General features: G+C 44.1%; 1 protein-coding gene across 1 annotated transcript in view; it reads right to left on the reverse strand.

Moving 5' to 3' along the window:
- Window positions 1–13,771, reverse strand: part of OXCT1 (3-oxoacid CoA-transferase 1) — a 126,949-nt gene extending 113,178 nt beyond the window's left edge. Inside the window, exons 1-3 of the mRNA XM_024198963.3 lie at window positions 13,505–13,771; window positions 11,513–11,621; window positions 4,814–4,904 (exon numbers count right to left, since the gene is read on the reverse strand). Of these exons, the coding sequence (XP_024054731.2) occupies window positions 4,814–4,904; window positions 11,513–11,621; window positions 13,505–13,612 (308 nt within the window). The 5' untranslated portion in view covers window positions 13,613–13,771. The remainder of the gene's footprint in view (window positions 1–4,813; window positions 4,905–11,512; window positions 11,622–13,504) is intronic.
- Between the last annotated feature and the right edge of the window lie 4,620 nt (window positions 13,772–18,391).

Here is an 18,391-nt window from a genome sequence, read left to right on the forward strand (position 1 = left end):
GAGGATAATTGCTTGGTATTCTGTGTTAACATGGGCTTCAGTTCTGCAGACTCTTCACCTACTGAAAATCCAGTCATGCATAGGCTAAAGGCTTCTACTGCCAGCCTAAAGGGAGGGGCTACCGGACCCAGATCCCAAGTAATTCTGGGGCACAATTAATGAAAAACAGTGACTGGAGTGAGGGTCTGCAGACACTTCAGGACAAAAGTAACTTTACTCCTATGAGTAAACATTACACTGTTGCTTAAATGATTACAGAATTATAGCCCTGGGGTCTCCCAAATAGTTCAAAGGATCAGACAATGTACTTCTTTTAATAGACCTACGCATTCACAAGAGTTTTCTAATGTGATGGCTTGGCTGGCTGAAATGTCTAACTTTCTCCACCTTTATATCAGTGAATAGTGGTCAGCAGTCTCATTAGTTGGAAGAGATCCCTCTTGTTTCAGTGAAAGGATGTTGTCAAGGTTCTGTGTGGCTAAATACGGACATACTTTGAAAATTAGCTGTCCTGTGTGGATAGCTTTTTCCTTAGGATTTCAGGAAGCATTTTTATGCAAATGGCCTGTGGTACTATTAGGAAAAAATATTAAAAGTAGGCATGGCTTACTATTAATACTGGAGTCAAAACAAGCTAGTGCATGTGTAATAATAATTGTTTTCAATGTTCACCTTCCTCAGATGTAACATGCACCATAGGTGGAGGATCACAAGCCTAAAATTCATCCTGAATGCAAGTCTTTCAATATGCAGTCATTCAAATTTGATCAATTATATCTTTGTCCTAAAACAAACACAGCCCATTTAAAGAAAGTACACAGGGTTACACGCTCATGTCCTACAGAAAAAGGGAAAATGTTTTATGATCTTGGCAAGGAGTGTTATGGGATTACAGCTGCATTCTTCCTTCAGGGATAGTGGCTGTTTGTCGCCCTACAGAACAGGACGGAGACACAGCCTTCCAACCATTCAGAGCCCAAGAATCTGCAGCATCATGGATTTCTGGGCATTCCTAAGGAAAGCATGCCCCATCACACTGCTCTCTAGGGACCCTATCTGACTCCCATTAGTGTCAGTGGAAAGCCTGGTTTCAATGGGAGCTGAATATGGTCCTGGGTTCCCATTGACAGCCAAGCTCTTTCCAGGACTCCAACCAGCAGAAGTTACAAAGGAGAGTTAACGTTGTTTGGAGCTCAGTTAACTCCTTATTAGAACTCCCCTGGGGGCATGGAACAAAATGGCTGCTCCTCAGTTCCCCCCCACAGCAAAAAAAATCAATTATTCAGCTATATGATGATGTTCTACTCATCTGGGAATGGCAAGCGAGGAAGCATATGATAGAGCTATCCCGCTCCTCTCCTTTAAATGGTTTCAGGCCTCTTTTCCCTTTCTTTGCTTCATTCCATGGAAACTGGCATTTGGCCCACAGAGCCAAATTCTACCTCAATTCCTTCTATTCAAATCAATCTAAACCAAATCTGTGAAGTTGCACAGGTGTAACTGAAGGTATGATGTGGTCCAAACAACATATGAAAGGAACATTAAGTGTTGGATTTCAACCCAACAAGAAGTATGTACATTTATACACAGACCCAATCTCTATACTCAAAAATATATATCACCTTTCATTAAAAGCAAAGAATACATAAAGTTAATAAAATGTCAGTCTGGAGGCATCTTTCAAAGAAGGGAAAGGAAGAGGAGCGGGATGAGAGGGCAATGGAGAGAAGCATAACAGGATTAAACAGGAGGGTGGAAAGATATTTGCAAAGGTTCCATCAAGAGCCAAATGACCTTATATCAGAAGCAGGAAGCTTTCTAAGGAAACAGAAGTGCAACGGACTCTGTCAAATTAGCCTAAACTACACAGTGTCTCCTAAACATTTACAAATTCTCATACTCATTGCTAAAAAGGAACAGCAGTATTCTGAAATTACCTACGTCAGAATAAATGTAAAAATGTGAAGACAGATACTAATAGGTGTTTTGTTGTGAAGCAAAGTACTTTCAGTTTATGATGTCATGCTTTCAACAATCTCACTCAAATATGGCAATGGTAGAGGCTAAAAGTGTTTTAATGATGAATGGATCAGCATTATCTTATCATCCAGTTACACTGTCAATAGAGCAGCAGATTAAAAGAAATTTTGTTAATGTTTAAGCTGCACTTGTAAAATTAGAGGAAAGAAAGTTAAAGAGTAAAAGCCTGGATCTGGTCTTTCACACTATCAAGTTGCACCCAGCTTCATTATGTATTTTAACTCAAGGAAGCATCCAACTTCATCTTGTATTTTCACTCAGATGATAGATTTTTTAAAACTGGCTAAAATTTTGTTAAATGAGAACTCAAGTGTTATACATTAATATTCTGAACCTTTTATAACAGGAAACCTTACTGGAAGAGGACAGTCACTTTTCAAACAGCTTTTTATTTATTTTTAATATGCTAATGTCTGCACTGCGGTGCGGAAAATATACTTAGAATGACATTCTGTTCTTAACTCACATTAACCCCCTCTGGTAAAATAATGTTAAGAACCAACCTGCAGGGGAAAAGACATTTCAGGTCATCTTTTCTAACTACACTCCTATGTTCTCTCACTGCCCCCCACCAACAAGATGCAAGGTCCCTGATTCATCATCACCCTTCCCTTGGAAGATGTGGATAGGGTCCCACAAACTTCCTTTCCAAGGAAATGGTCCATAAGAACCACCAATATTAATCCAGTTCTACTGAAACAATGTAATATTTTGTCATTGCCTTGACGTGAATTCAGAGTATAGAAGAAACAAAGTAAGTACAAGTCTGCAGAAATGATAGCACGCTGGCATTACTTGGTTTGCTTGACATTACAAGCGACACTGTGCCAAAAAAGAGGTGGGGGGGGTGGGAAAATGGTGAAACAGGAGATTTAAGAAACAAGCCTACACTACAATAATGACCTGTAAACACAGCACCTTGGACTGTGATCACAGATTTCACAAGAAAAGGAAGTTTAGGTCAAGTCAGCAAGTCGTGGGAAAACTCCCAGGAGAAAGCATAAATGCTACAAGAAGATGTATTAATGATTTCACATTCTTCCCTCTAAGTCAATAACAAAACATTGTTCTTCAGAGTTACTATGGGTATGTCTATACTACCCGCTGGATTGGTGGGCAGCGATCGATATCGACCCCCGAGCAGTCTCCTGTCGACTCCTGTACTCGACTGCCGCGAGAGGCGTAGGCAATGTCGATGGGGGAGCGGCAGCAGTCGACACACCGCGGTGAGTAGATCTAAGTAAGTCAACTTCAGCTACGTTATTCATGTAGCTGAAGTTGCGTAACTTAGATCGATTCCCCCCTCCCCCCGTGTAGACCAGGCCTAAGTTGCTGACAGTGCCATTTTATCAGATGAGTTATTAAACAAAAAAGTTATCACCACTTTTGGTTACTAACCATCCCATGAGATATTGCAAAGGAGATGGGGTGTATGCCCCAATGGGCTGGGCAAATTCAAATATAATTAAATATACTCTGCACATCAGCAAGCTGGAAGATTCTCTGCAACTTGAAGTCTTTAGATCACGATCTGGAGACTTCAACAGCAGAGTTAAGGGAAAGTGGGGGGGGTCAGCTTTTGTGGCCTGCATCATGCGGGAGGTCAGACTAGATGACCATATTGGTCCCTTCTGACCTTAAAGTCTATGAGTCTATGAGCATCCTCCCTGCAGTTTCACACTCTATCCTAACAGTATTGCCATGCACTGTTAAATAGCTATTATGTTCCACCCCAGAAGTAGATGCACTTCAGTGGGTGAAATTATTTCTATATACGAAGATTATTAAGTGCTCTGGAAATCATCATCAAAGAGTTCTAAAAATACACAAGATAAATTGTGCGAAGGCTGAGGGATAATATCCATACTCAGGAGTCATTCTCTCTTCCCACTTACATAAAAATGCTTAACAGTTAAGAAATTCTTTAGAAGACACACAAGGGTGTCTACATTGCCATAAGAGACCCACAGCATGATTGAAGCTGGCCTGGGTCAGCTAGCTCAGGCTTGCGGGTCTCAGGTTGTGGAACTACAAAACTGCATTGTTAATGTTTGGGTTTGGGCTGGAACCCAGCTCTGATACACTGTGAGGGGGAGGGTCTCATTGCCCAGGCTTCAGCCCCAGTCCGAAAGTCAACACTGCAATTTTTAGACCCACAGCCCAAGACCAAGTCAGCTGACCTGGCCTCTGAGACTTGGTGCTGCAGGTTTTTATTGCAGTGTAGACATACCCCAAAACTCACTGAGGAGAATCTCTTCTGCAGTCTTTTGTTGTAACAAAGGTACTATGTGAGTAACAAACGGAGTGTTCAAAAATTCCCTACGACTTAAAAAAGGAAGTAGAGTTGAAATCATGGCTTTTAAAACAGTTTAGCCGAAATATGTATAACCAGGTTTTGTGGTGGCATTCAATAGAATAAATAACTCACCATGTGCCACAGCAGTGACAACAGCTCTCGATGACAAAGCTTGGAAGTATACTGTACTTCTATAGTCATGCCCAAATAACTGTTCCAAAAATAGCTTAATGAGCAGCCATGGGAATTTGTCCAAATCATAACAAGATCTTGGCAGCTCAAAGCACATGCACCTCGCATCACCCTTTTGGGATAATTTTGGCCATAGAATGTCAAGTCACAAGGATGGCTCTTCCTAGGGAAAATATAACCTCATTTCCAATGGAAGACTTATCACAGCTCTGTTAAAATATAATTTATGTAAGCAGGTTTATTAATTCTTTATATACAATATTCCAAGGGTGTATGAACACCTACCCTGCATTGTTACTGACTGCAGTTATCCCTTTTACTCCAGTCTTCAGTAAGCCTCCTATGAGGTTCTCTGGAATTCCACACAATCCAAAACCTATGTAAAACAAATACAAACAAAGAACGTAACAAGCATTCTAGAGGGAACAATTTCATTGTAAGAAATAAATCTGTGCAGCAGATGATAAAAGCCATATACATTCTGCACAGAAGAGAATAATCTGGTTATAGATGAATAAGCAGCTCAACACTTGGAGAAAATGTTTCTCAGAATAGGGAATAGGACTTTAATCACGCTATTGCCATTACTATGAATGTTGGTTTGGGAGGGTACAATCTCCTTTCCTTTCAGTCCATCCAAAAGTCATCTTCCCTTCCCATTATGTTGGCTATATTTATCTCCATACTGGACTTCTACTGTGGCTTCCCCGCTTCTGCAATATTAAGTTTAAGCTTCTTCTCTTCAGTTTCGCACAACCCATAGTTTGCCTCCAGCTACATCTCTGCCTTCATTTCCTCTGATATACTCTCCCTACTTCAATCCAGTCCTGCTTCAGTTCTGAAGACTCTAATTCAGATCTCTACTACCAATCTGTAGAACTAGAGTAACTGTGATCAGAGTTCTCTCTTTCTGTATTCTCATCTTTGTGAGAACACAGAAAGCCCCATGCAGCCCCATAGGCCTGGGGCAGCCCCTCTTTTGCCTTAAAAACCCCACCAGCAACTTGTAAAAACCCAGCTACTCCATAAAACATTCCAAATAAGAAGAGCACATGCTCTTCTGTATTTGCTAGATGGCAACTACCCATCATTGTATTTAGACACTTGTATAGGACCCATGTGTTTTTTTATTGTAAACTCTGCAAGACAAGAATTATGTTCTTTGTTTGGAACAAAAACTAATACTTCCTCATGTAAATAAAAAAACCTCTGCACTAAGTGTGTATTTCCCTTCAGCCTTACTGTTATGAATTTGTGGTAACTATCAAGAGAGCCCATATGATACATTTTAAAAATGTGATTACATGATAGCTGGATTTTTTTTTTAAGAGATTTCTGTTTACAAACCATATTGATATTTCACAGTAAAAATTAAAAATTTTAACTTCTGAATAGGAGACATACAGGACACTTTTATAATGTAGATATAAAGTGTTACCAATTGGCCAGTAGAAGGTACTGTAGCAGAAATATAACCTAAATCAGTCTTTGCAGCATTTTTCCATTAGGGAATTTCAAAGTTTTTGTGGGTGTGTGCATGTGTGTGGGTAAAAGTTTTTCCTAAGCACCTTAGTGACTCAGGCCTGGTCTACATTACCAAGTTAGGTTGACGCAAGACGCCTTGCATCACTCTAGTTGTGCATATGTCTACTTTTAAATGCGTCTCCCACTGATGTAAATGCCCCATTGTGGCAACACAGTAATACCAGCTCCCCAAGCAGCACTGAGCCACAGTCGACGTACTGAGGTTGATGCAACATAAGCAAAAACACTGGTTACTTATGTTGACGCTAACAGTCCTCCAGCAGCTGTCCCACAATGCCTGACACTGACTGCTCTCGTCACAATTTTAACTCCACTGCCCAGGGGTCAGAGACTGGAAGGCCTCCCTCCCCTTTAAAGCCACACAATTTTTTTAAATGTCTTTTCCTGTCATGCTTGGTGAGCACACCTAGCAGCTCTCCATTGCTGAGTTCAACTGCCCAGTTGACCATGCGGTCTACACACTCCAGATGGGCTCCTGTTTGGAGAAGACAGAAAATTCTGGCTCTCCTGGGCCTGTGGGAAAAGGCTGTGGAAGCACAGCTATTGACCAGCCGTAGAAACATGGACATTACAAGCAGATCACACAGGGGATGTGGGACACGAGGTACAACAGGGATCAGCAGCAGACATGCCAAACCCGTGGGGGGGGGGGGGAAATCTAGTCACAGAGTGTTGGGGATTTTAGGGATTGGCTTGTTTTGAAATGGGATTAGCTTGATTTTTGGTTTATTGTGAAAGTCGGGGTGCTTATTTACCACGTGAAAGTTCGCAACTGTGATCAGCAGCAGTGCTGCGTGAAAGCCAAAGAACTGTGGCAGGCATATCAGAAGACCAACAGTCAATCCAGTGCTGAGATGCAGACCTGCCTCTTTTGCAAAGAGCTGCATACCATACTTGGCAGACACCTCACCACCACCCTGCACACCACTGTGGATACTTCCAAGGAGCCCAAGCCACAGGCCTCTGGCATGAACAGCGAGGAGGAGGATGGGGGACGTGGCATAACTGGACTCCCCGGTTGCAAGCCAGGACCTATTTGAGACTCCACTACAGTTCAGTCAGTCCCAGCAGTCAAGCACAGGTGAGCCCGTTGCAGGGGAAGGAACCTCAGGTAAACATGTGATGGTATTTCCCATTTCAATGACATACTGGTGGCACCCCCAATTTAACAGGACACTGATACCAATTTTTCATTAATTTACTCATACTAGAAGAGGTAGCAGTACAATAAAGAGGGGTAGAATTGTTTATCTGCTTTTCACTCCCCTGTACAGTTTGGGGTGAGGAGGCATGGAGAACAGTTTGTTTATGAACACAGGGATGTCCCTTGAATCCTCCTGAGAGGTCTCAATGAAACCTTCATGGAGATACTCTGCAGTCCGCTCCTGAAGATTTCTAGGGATAGCAGCCTTATTTCTTCCTCTGTGTTAGGACACTTTCCCATGCCAGTCAGCAATAAACATTGGCAGGCACCTTTGCAGTACACAGGCTAGCAGCATATTGGCCTGGGCAGCTTTAGGACACCAGCAGCAGCAGCATTTTCTGTGCTTTTATTACCCTGAGGAGTGAGATACAAGCTAAAAATCATCACCACCTGTGGAAATGGTGCCAGTATTCATTGCCATTGCCCTAATCATAGTTCCATGCAACCAAGAAATTCCCTCCTCATTTCTCTCACCTTGGAGAGCCATGGCTGGTGCTGCGAGTGGCACTGTGTACAATCACTCTGAAGCAGAAGTGCAAATAAGCACGTCCTGCTTAAAACTTTAGGGGAGCAAGAGAAGGAAGTGCCAAATCTTAACTTTCACTTTCCATTGCAACTATATTGACAAAGGCAGCTCAGTGTTTTAATCTGCAGCTTCTGCCTTTGCGACATTGTGGGGTCCCCCCCCCCCCCACACACACACATGCACAGAATGCCTGAGCCAGATAAGGAGGGGAGAAAAGACAATTCAGGACAATATGTTCAATGGGATCCTGCAAGCCAGTGCTGCGTCAGACCATGAGCAAAGGACCTGGAGGGTGAACAGTGCAGACAGCCTGGAGAAGGAAAGAGCAGACACGGGCAGCATATACAGATTCTGCAAACTCTTGTGAGCCTACAAGTTCAATATCACAGGCTTGCCTCCCTTTGCAGTCCACAGTCAACTCCATTACAGCACTTCCCTATACCAGCCCCTCAACATTTCACATGGCATCAGGGGCTGCATCTCAACCCTTGCCACTCCACCCGGGAACATTATGGACAGCTACAGCTTCACATGCAGCAACTGTGGCATTCACAGGTCAGTGTATGTGTAGGTAAAATAGATATGAATGTTCTTTCCCTTTTTAACTTCTGGTGCATTAATTTATTGAGTTTTAAATGTATTTGATTTTAAATTGCAGAGATTTTTCTTTGCACTGACTTTGTTACTGAATAAAATTTTATTACTTGGGAAATAATTCATCTTTATTCTGAAAGCACCTACATAACTTGCTACTGTGCAGTGTGACCAACTCATAGGATCAGTGACAGTGTAATAATCAAATTTACAGGAAGCACCACAGAATGAACAGGTGCATTGGCAATGTTATATTCATAGATATGTGCCAAGCACCCACAATTCCTAACAGGCCCCGAAACTGCAGGGCCAGGTAGAGCACAGTCCATCACAATGCATTACTGAGACTCAACTGTTAGAGTGCTCTTTCAAATCCTCCCTGAGCTCGGTGCTGAGCTCTTCTAATAGCTCTTGTGTCTGGCTGTTCAAACTCAGCAGACAGTCACTCCACCTCCACCCCGGCAGCAATTCCCCCCCCCCCACACTTTGCTTTACAGATATTACGCAGGACTCAACAGGCAGCTTTAACTATTGGGATATCCCCCCCACCACCACCACCACTGAAATCCATTCTTGTGAGTAAACACCAGCATCCCTTGCATCTACCAAAAGTACATTCAACTGTTATTCTGCACCTGCTAGGCCTGTAATTGAATCTTTCCTTGGTACAGTGGAGGTGGCCAGCGAACAGCTTCATAAGTGTGGGGAGCCAGGATAGGCTGGATTCCCCAGGGTCACTATTGTCATTTCATCACCACCAATTGTAATCACCTATCGGGAAAATAAGTCCCTGTTTGCAGCTTTCTGAACAGTGCTGTGTCCATGCAAACATCATGCACCTTCCCTGACCAGTCAACACTGATGTTGGTGAAGCATCCTGGTGATCCACCAATGCTTGCATAACCATAGAAAAGTAGCCCTTTCTGTTGATGTTCTCAGTGGCAAGGTGGTCTGGTGCCAAATAGGGAGATGCATGCTGTCTATTGCTCTACCGCAGTTTGGAACCCTATTGCTGCAAACCCATTCACTATGTACTGCATGTTTTTGAGAGTCAGAGCCCTGCATAGCAGGAGGCAATTAACAGCCCTGCATGCTTGCATAAAACAGCCCCCACCCCCACTGGATTTTCCAACTCCAAAATTATTTCCCTCTGACCAATAGCAATCTGGCATTGCAAGTTTCCACAGTGCAATCAACACTCGCTTCTCCACTGTCAGTGCAGCTCTCATTTCAGTGTCCCTTGCGCTAGAGTGAGCTCAGTACACAGATCGAGGAATGTGGCCTTGCACATCTGAAAGTTCTGCAGCCACTGCTGGTCATCCCAAGCCAGCATTATGATGCAATTATGATGCGATCCCACCAGTCAGTGCTCATTTCTTAGGCCCAGGAGTGGTGCTTCACCATCTGCAGCTGTTCTGTGAATGCCACAAACAGCCTTCAATTGGTTCTCACTATGTCCCACAGCAATCTGTCCTCCAAGGAATTGTCATCTTCCCCTCTACCCATTTGGTTCTTCTTATGGCTCTACAAATACTGGAAAATTGTGCATCCTTTGCTTGTAACGGTTATGACAACTGACAGAAGCATGGAGACTGCACAGTTCTGCACTGAGATGGCAGACAGCAAGGAGGACTATGCGGGTTCATGGGATTTTAAAGAAGGCTTGAAAATTAAGGGACATAGATGCCATTGTGGGATGGAGAGTTGCACGCTGGGAAGTTAACCCTATGCTCCCAGTCATCCCCATCGCAACTCATTTCTGCCCTACCAGGCATTGCCAAAACTTCATGAAAGACAGTGTGCTGGAGGGTGATGGGCTGCACCCTGGGATACCTACCCACAAGCACTCCCCGTGAATATGTGCAGTGCCGATGCAAGGAGCCAAGTGTGCACACACACAAGCGATGTACTAATTGCAATGGCTTTATGCCAACGTAACTTGCATCAACCAAAATTTTTAATGTAGACATGGCCTTTGGTGCTCGAGTCCCAAGTTACCCATATTCATTAAGCACGATATAACTAGGGGGCCACACTCTATGGTGCTTCTTTAGACCACAAATAAGGGGCTCCTTGCATTCCTCCATTCCATGCACAAGCTCTCTGTGTTCCACCCTCCCATGCCCCTCTATTTCAGAGACTTCCTTCAGTCTCCCCACCCCCCTCCCTAATGACAGAGACTTTGTGTGCACCCTCATTTTTCCATTCCCCCCCCAAACAGGATCCCCCAATCTCTCCATCTGCCAGCGATTCTGTGTGCCCCCATATCAGGGATCTGTGTACACCATCATTCCCCCTTTATCTCCTTCTTCCATAACAGGGTTCCCCATTCCCCTTTGCTATGAGTTCTGTGTTCCTCCCCACTCCCCCATGCCATGTGTGTATGCCCCCATTCCCACCTTCCACCTCATGCCAGAGGCTCGGTTTGCCTTCCATCTCCCTCCCCCATACCAAGCTCGCCCATTCTCCCTCTCCCCCATGTCAGGGGCAGTCAGCACCCATTCCCCACCCACTGCTAGCATTTCTCATCTTTCTGCCTGGGAGATAAATCAACATGTTAAGCTCTATTGGGAGAGTGGGCAGAGATGAAATAGGGTATTAAATTGGTGCCATCAGCCAGTTCATTGATATATAGATACTTGCAGAGGTGCTTGAAGATGCGTGCCAAACAGATGGCAAGAGCTCTGCATTCCCCAGCCCCCAATTTTTCCATCTTCCACTTTTCACCAAAATCCATATTAAATTTTACCAAACTGCAAATTTTTGTCTCACCATTTAAAGGGATACTAGTGACCTGAAAAGGCCATCCACCTGAAAACATTCCACACCTAAGTAACATCTAAGTTTTCGGTTACTGATGGTTAGTTGGGGAGGGCGAGTTTTCTGTCCCCCTCCCCCGTTTTTCTGCTAAGACTCAGTCAGTTTCTTACTTACTGAAAAGGCCCTTGTAATCATCAATAGGAGAATAGGAAATGCTATATTAAAAAGAAATATTTTCCTCAGTACATGATATTTAAAAGGTGTTCTAACCACGTTTTTAAATTAGTCAATTAAAAAATTCAAGTTGAGAGTGTCCTACTTAGAAGATGAGACGTTCTCGTTAACTAATACTTACCACCAACAAGTACAGTTGCCCCATCAGGTATGTCTTTTACTGCTTCCACAGCATCAGTATAGAATTTGGTGTTGCGATGACTGCTGGTAGAGAAATAGCAGCCACAAATCTGGAACAACATTAAAGGAAATCAGCATGCATGAACAAAACAGTTTGTATTACAGCTTTATGATGGGAAGTATCCCATGAACTGTGTAGGAGGGAGACTGCATCTACTAAGTTTGGAGTTTGAATAGCACAAAGTCTTTCAGCGTTTGGAGGGACGGGGGATTGAGTTCCAACACCTTTTTGTGAACCAGTGCCCTTCCTGGACCTCCAAACGATCAGCTCTGGCAGTTCTGCTTCTCCTGGCGTTCATGACATATATATTATGCTACGATGTTTATATGCAATATTGATTCCACTTCGGTGTCTCTTTAGACAAAAAACTAGTCTCATAAGATAATCTTGTTTACAGAGATCAGTGTATTTTATAAATATGTCCATAGTTAAATATCAGTATTTGTTCATTTCTTCCAATAACAGATTGTAAATGCAACTCACTTAACCCAATGTACTGATTTTAAAATGTCTGGCACTAAAATTAATTATGGGGTTGCAGCTCTAAATAGTACAGCGGGAATATGCTTCTCATTTCACCTATATTGTTTGGTGGGTGGGTGTACACACACACACACACACACACACACACACACACACACACACACATAACAGGAGATATATAAATATGTGAATATAAAGCCTTAGTTTAGGAAGCCTTGTCAAGGTGAAATTAACTATGTTTTCAGTTGTTAAGTGCGGTTTGTTACACAGAATCATCATCTGTTGTTTGCACTGTACACAACCATGTGGGGTAAGATTATAGGTCAACCACCCCCACCTGTGAAAATGTTGAAGCAATACAATGAATAGCATATTTTAAATTGATGAATAAATCTTACAAATTCATCAATATTCCAAATGTTGAAAAAAAAGATTTCAAAGTATGAACTACAGGCCCCATCCTGCAAGGTCACTACATGCAAAGCTCCAAATCCAAGTTTCAAGCTTGCAGGAGATGGGCTCTAGATCTAGAATTCTAGCCCCAGAAAACTTTCTTGCCCTTTTACTTTTCTAACTGAGCCCAAGACCAGACCCCAGCCTTCATGTCCTGTTGTGTGAGGCACACCATTTATGAGTAATTTAAAAGCTACCAAAGGGCACGGTGAAAGTAGTTCATTTTCCCATTAATACATTTTACCTAGCAATATAAAGAGACTAGTGTTTTCATCTATACTGCTTAGTAAGAAGCCTCTGGCAGCAGAAGAGGCCATTCTGGGGCTGAGGAAATCTCCAAAAATTTGTTCACAAGTGTATTAAAAGTCACATCTTGTCTTATCCAAAGATAACAGCGCAAGTCCTGAACAACTAGCTCATTATCAGCAAATCATAACACCCTGATGACTCCGTGGTTTTTCCCTTCTTTTCTGAGCCAGTACAGAGACCTAGCTGGAGGGAGGACTCTGCATCTTCCAAAGCAGATCTTATAAATCGTTGTTTTGCATTGTGTACATTACACACCAAAGCAGGCACCCAATTAACGCACGAACGGCTCTGATAAAGAAACGGGAAGGCCTGAATTCTGGCTATGAAGAATAAAGAGGGCAGGATCTTAAAGTTAGTTATTTCCCTCCCCAAGGTCAACCCCACACGCCGCCGTCTGGATGTGCTGAAGGACTCTCCAGATCCCCTTTTCACGCCGGGCGGAGACAAAACGTGCCATTTTGTAGCCGAATCTGACAGCAGCTACAGTGTAGCCAGGGGCAGGGAGGCGGCGGCGCGGGGCCCGCGGGCATGCAGCGAGACGCAAAGCGGGGAAACAGGCCATCGATTAAGGCAATTCACAAGGTCGCTGCAGGGCTCGGTCAACGGGACGCGCTGGTGCTGTGGGAAGCCAGCACAACCGGGACTCGCTCCGAACCGGGGGAACTCTCTCTGCGCCCCCCCCCTTACCTTGGCTTGGGCTGCCAGCAGCGCCGGGGCGCTCCCCCTGCGGGCCCCCGGAGCGGCGGGAGGGGAGATGCCGGGGCTCAGCCTGCAGAGGAGTTTATAAGCCGCCATCTTCGGGCTTCGCAGCGCGCGGGGCGGGAGAGTCCGGACTCCGGGGGAGCGGCAGGGAGCTGCCCTCGGCCGAGCAGAGTACGCGGGGGTGGAAGCTGCGGCTGCCCAGCCAGTGCAGGACGGGAACGCGAGGCGGCTGCAGCGGGCGTTGCAATCACATGGGAGCGGGTGGGGCAGGGGCTCGGCGCTGACTGCCCTTGACGTCTTGCTTGTAACCCTTGCGGGGGAGGCGCGAGCAGCTGGGGGTGGGGGATGATCGGGGGCGCCCTGAGCGGTGTGTGCTGGGGGGAAGGGGCTCAGCCCAGCACCCACCAGCCTGGGCAGGGCCGGTAGGGCGCGGGGCACCCAGCCTCCTTCCCGGGCTCTGAGACGCGCTGCAGGAGCAAGCCCGCGGCCCGGCACTGAAGTCGGGAGCAGGGCAGGGGGACCACACAGGTCAGCGGTGGAAGCAGCGCGGGGTTAGAGCCGCCCCATGGGCGATGTCATTACATGATGACAGCTGAAGCCAAAGGGGCATAGAACTGGGCATGGGGCATTGAACTGCACCTCCCTGCCCCCCCTCCCCCGCCAAGCAACTCCCCTGATCCTGCTCTCCTATGAAATCTTACTTTACTGAGGGGCAGCCTAGGGCCCCTAGCACACAAGGGATTATCTGACCTTCAGAACTAGGTCTAATCAGTGGCCAGTTTCCTCTCCTGGCCCTACAGAGCCGGCTGTTGTGTCCCAAACATTCAGCATTGGCAAGGAGAGGGTGACTGGGTGACCTGACAGAATTCCAAACGATAGAAAAGCTCTAAGGAGAAAGGCCCCAATTCTGCAAACAGTTCTCTAATAACTTTATTCCTGCAGGAAGTCCCCCTAAATTCCCTGGAATTACTCATGTGCATAAATGATGGCTAGATCTGGCCCTAAGGGACCTACTGGTAATATTTCGGAGTAAGCTGATGAGTTCTAGCAATGTACAAGTGTCCATGTTGCTGAGGTGTTGGAAAAAAAGACAATGCCTTTCTTTTCCTAAAAGTACTGTTAATAACTACAAATTCTCTAAAAATAATCTATGGTGGCCTGGGAGCTACTTTGACATTTGAAGTAGGATGCCAGGAGATGCCACTGGAAGTGAATTACCTGATTGTGTGAGCTATTTCTGCTTCAGCCTCACTTCTGAATATGTTCAGACTGCACATTGTGCAGTTCCTCATCCCTGCTATTGCCTCTGCAATGGATGAACTCTGCACAGGTTCATTTTTAGCATCCAATATTCTCAGATTCTATGACCATCCATGACAATCTGACAAACAACCGGCCTTACTCATGCTGCACCCAGCACTGATATCAAACACTTATCTTAATGTTGGGTAGATAGTACTTATGAATATTTTAGCTTTTAGCTCTTTAAAAAAATTAAGAAAACAAATGGGGAGAGAGAACATCTTCAGGAAGAGAGTCACAAAATGAAACACTGAAAGCAAACCACAAAATGGTGAACATGAAACAAAAGCCATGTTTTCTACAGTGAATGTTAAAATAACTACTATTGTAATATTTATTTCTGTTACAATTGCTGCCCACATTCTAGAGAGAGGATGCAACTTTGAATTATCCCTCAAGAGAGACGTCTGTTCTCGTACATTTCTCATCTGAAACTTTGAACAATGTGTCACATTTGCTATGTTTAAACTTATACTTGTTTCCCTTTTCTTCTGGACTGCTATTCATGTATATAATATTTCTATTATGTATACCTGCTTGCATACAAATGTAATTTTAAAAAATCTAAAATATTGTAATATAAAATGTTAGGATTTTAAATGGTTAAATTTCAGCTCTCTCAGCTTAGCCACTACCCATGTACCACATGATCACTACCAGGCTTTTAGATACTTCAGCTGGGTAGAACATCACTAGCACAGATGATAGCTTGTTTAAATGATCACATGATACAATGCTTTTGCTGTTGGCATTTCTGTTGCTGAAAAAAAAATACAAAGCATCCCTCCACCATTATATGTTTTCTACAAATAACATGAGGGAGGTTAGTGCTCATGAAAGTAGAAAATCACCTTACAGATTTGTCATTACACCACAGTTCTGAGCAGTGTCACCCCCTTTGTTCCAGTTCCAAACCACTGTCAACCAAAGACTGCTCAGCATGCTTTATTGAACTATATGTAGATGTAGAAGAGAATAATTTTGACCTACTGAGTCAATTTTTAAAGGAGTATAAAGTGAATGTTATTTATTATTTGTATTACTGGAGCACCTCGTGGCCCCAGTCATGGACCAAGACCCCACTGTGTGAGGTGCTGTACAAACACAGAACAAAAAGATGGTCTTCACCCCCAGCAGGCTTACTGTACCCATGAAGTCATGTGTGTGCAAACTGGATTATTGTAAGTGCAAATAGGCACATAGGGGTACATTTGTCAAATGTTCATACTTATAGGAGGGTCTTGGGAATGCAAAAGGTATTGTGCTCTCCTTTGAAAAGTTAGCTCCAAGCCCAGCATCTCATCTTTTAAGGTTAAGAAGTTTACTACATAAATGACAGCATGGCAAATATGCAGTATTATTTAGTAGCTGAAGCACAGGACTAAAAATTAGGCAACTTACCTGCCCTTTATAACATGCTCATCATTCCTTTATCCCACATTTTGTCCATCTTATCTATTTAAATCATAAGCTCCTCAGGGCAGGAACCGTCTTTTATTATGTGTATATGTGCAGTGCCCAGCACAACGGTAGTGCAAATTATTATCAACCACCATGGTTATCTATATAAGGGGGTTCGAGCGGATGATGGAGCAAAGACATGAGGAGGCTGAAGGGAAAAGCTCAGACTTGCAGATGTAAGCAGGACCAAAGAATTCTGAGGGGAGACTGCTGGGTGAGGAAAGTGGACGGTGAAAGCATGTGACTAAGAGAACCAGGCAGAGGAAAAGACGGGCCAGTGAAGGAGAAATAGAACTCAGGAACAGGTTTGCAGAATTGGAAGATGAAGAAGGGGCACAACAGGTGGTCACTGAAGGTGAGAGGGCAAGGAAGAAGAGAAGAGCAGCTAGTCCTATAGGAAGAGGCAAAGAGTCAATGGAGACAACACCAAATATGAGCCCCAGGAGGATACGGGATGGGTTGCGGAGGATTGCAAGGGACAATAGAAATCGAGAGGACTTGAAGCCAGAGGGAACGGGATAGACCGGAGAATCGCACTGTCACCAGGAAAAGGCAGGTCTACGTGATTGGGGACTCCTTACTGAGAAGAATAGACAGGCCTGTAACTAGAGCTGATCCGGAGAACAGAAGGGTGTGCTGTCTGCCGGGTGCTAAGATACGGGATGTGGGCCTGAGGCTGAAAAGGATCCTAATGGGAGCGGGAAAGAATCCGCTGATTGTCCTTCATGTGGGAATGAATGATACAGCTAGATTCTCGCTGGAACGTATCAAGGGAGACTATGCCAGACTGGGGAAGACACTTAAGGAAATCAAGGCTCAGGTGATCTTCAGTGGGATTCTGCCTGTTCCTAGAGAAGGGCAACAAAGGTGTGACAGGATTATGGCGATCAACAGATGGCTAAGACAGTGGTGCTATAAGGAGGGCTTTGGGATGTATGGCCACTGGGAAGCATTCATGGACAGAGGACTGTTCTCTCGGGATGGACTTCACCTGAGTAAGGAGGGAAATAGACTTCTAGGATGGAGGCTGGCATCCTAGAGAGCTTTTAGCTTTTAAGAGAGCTTTAAACTAGGAATTTGGGGGAGATGGTTGGGAGATGTCCAGGGAATCTCCAAGCCGGAATTTAACATTGAGAGGGAAGAAAACAAAGCAAGAAAGGATACAGTCGTGTGTAGGAGAATGGACATAAGGAAGAAGGGTAGTGTGGATACCAATCTAATAGGTGATACTGGTGGTAGAATGTCTGTGCCTAATTGGGTAAATGTCAGTGAAGCCAAACGGCAAAAATTAAGATGTTTATACACTAATGCGAGGAGCCTAGGAAACAAAATGGAGGAACAAGAGCTACTGGTGCAGGAAGTGAAACCGGATATTATAGGGATAACAGAAACATGGTGGAATAGCAGTCATGACTGGAGTACAGGTATTGAAGGCTATGTGCTGTTTAGGAAAGACAGAAATAAAGGCAAAGGTGGTGGAGTAGTATTGTATATCAATGATGAGGTAGACTGTAAAGAAATAAGAAGTAATGGAATGGATAAGACAGAGTCTGTTTGGGCAAAAATCACACTGGGGAAGAAAGCTACTAGAGCCTCCCCTGAGATAGTGCTTGGGGTGTGCTACAGACCACCGGGATCTAATTTGGACATGGATAGAGACCTCTTTAATGTTTTTAATGAAGTAAACACTAATGGGAATTGTGTGATCATGGGAGACTTTAACTTCCCAGATATAGACTGGAGAACAAGTGCTAGTAATAATAATAGGGCTCAGATTTTTCTGGATGCGATAGCTGATGGATTCCTTCACCAAGTAGTTGAAGAACCAACAAGAGGGGATGCCATTTTAGATTTAGTTTTGGTGAGCAGTGAGGACCTCATAGAAGACACGGTTGTGGGGGACAACATTGGTTCGAGTGATCATGAGCTAATTCAAACTAGATGGAAGGATAAACAAAAATAGATCTGGTGTTATACCAATAGAATAAAAGCTGGCAGGATCTTATTAAGAGGGATAAGGCAAAGATGCCACATTTATTGTAAATATAATGGTAAAGCAAAAGATAAAAGTAAACAACGTTGTTTGACTACTTATTCCTATCACTACTT

The sequence above is a fragment of the Terrapene carolina genome, unplaced genomic scaffold (assembly GCF_002925995.2).
Source record: "Terrapene carolina triunguis isolate 2854851 unplaced genomic scaffold, T_m_triunguis-2.0 Scaffold69, whole genome shotgun sequence".
Lineage (NCBI taxonomy): Eukaryota > Metazoa > Chordata > Testudines > Emydidae > Terrapene > Terrapene triunguis.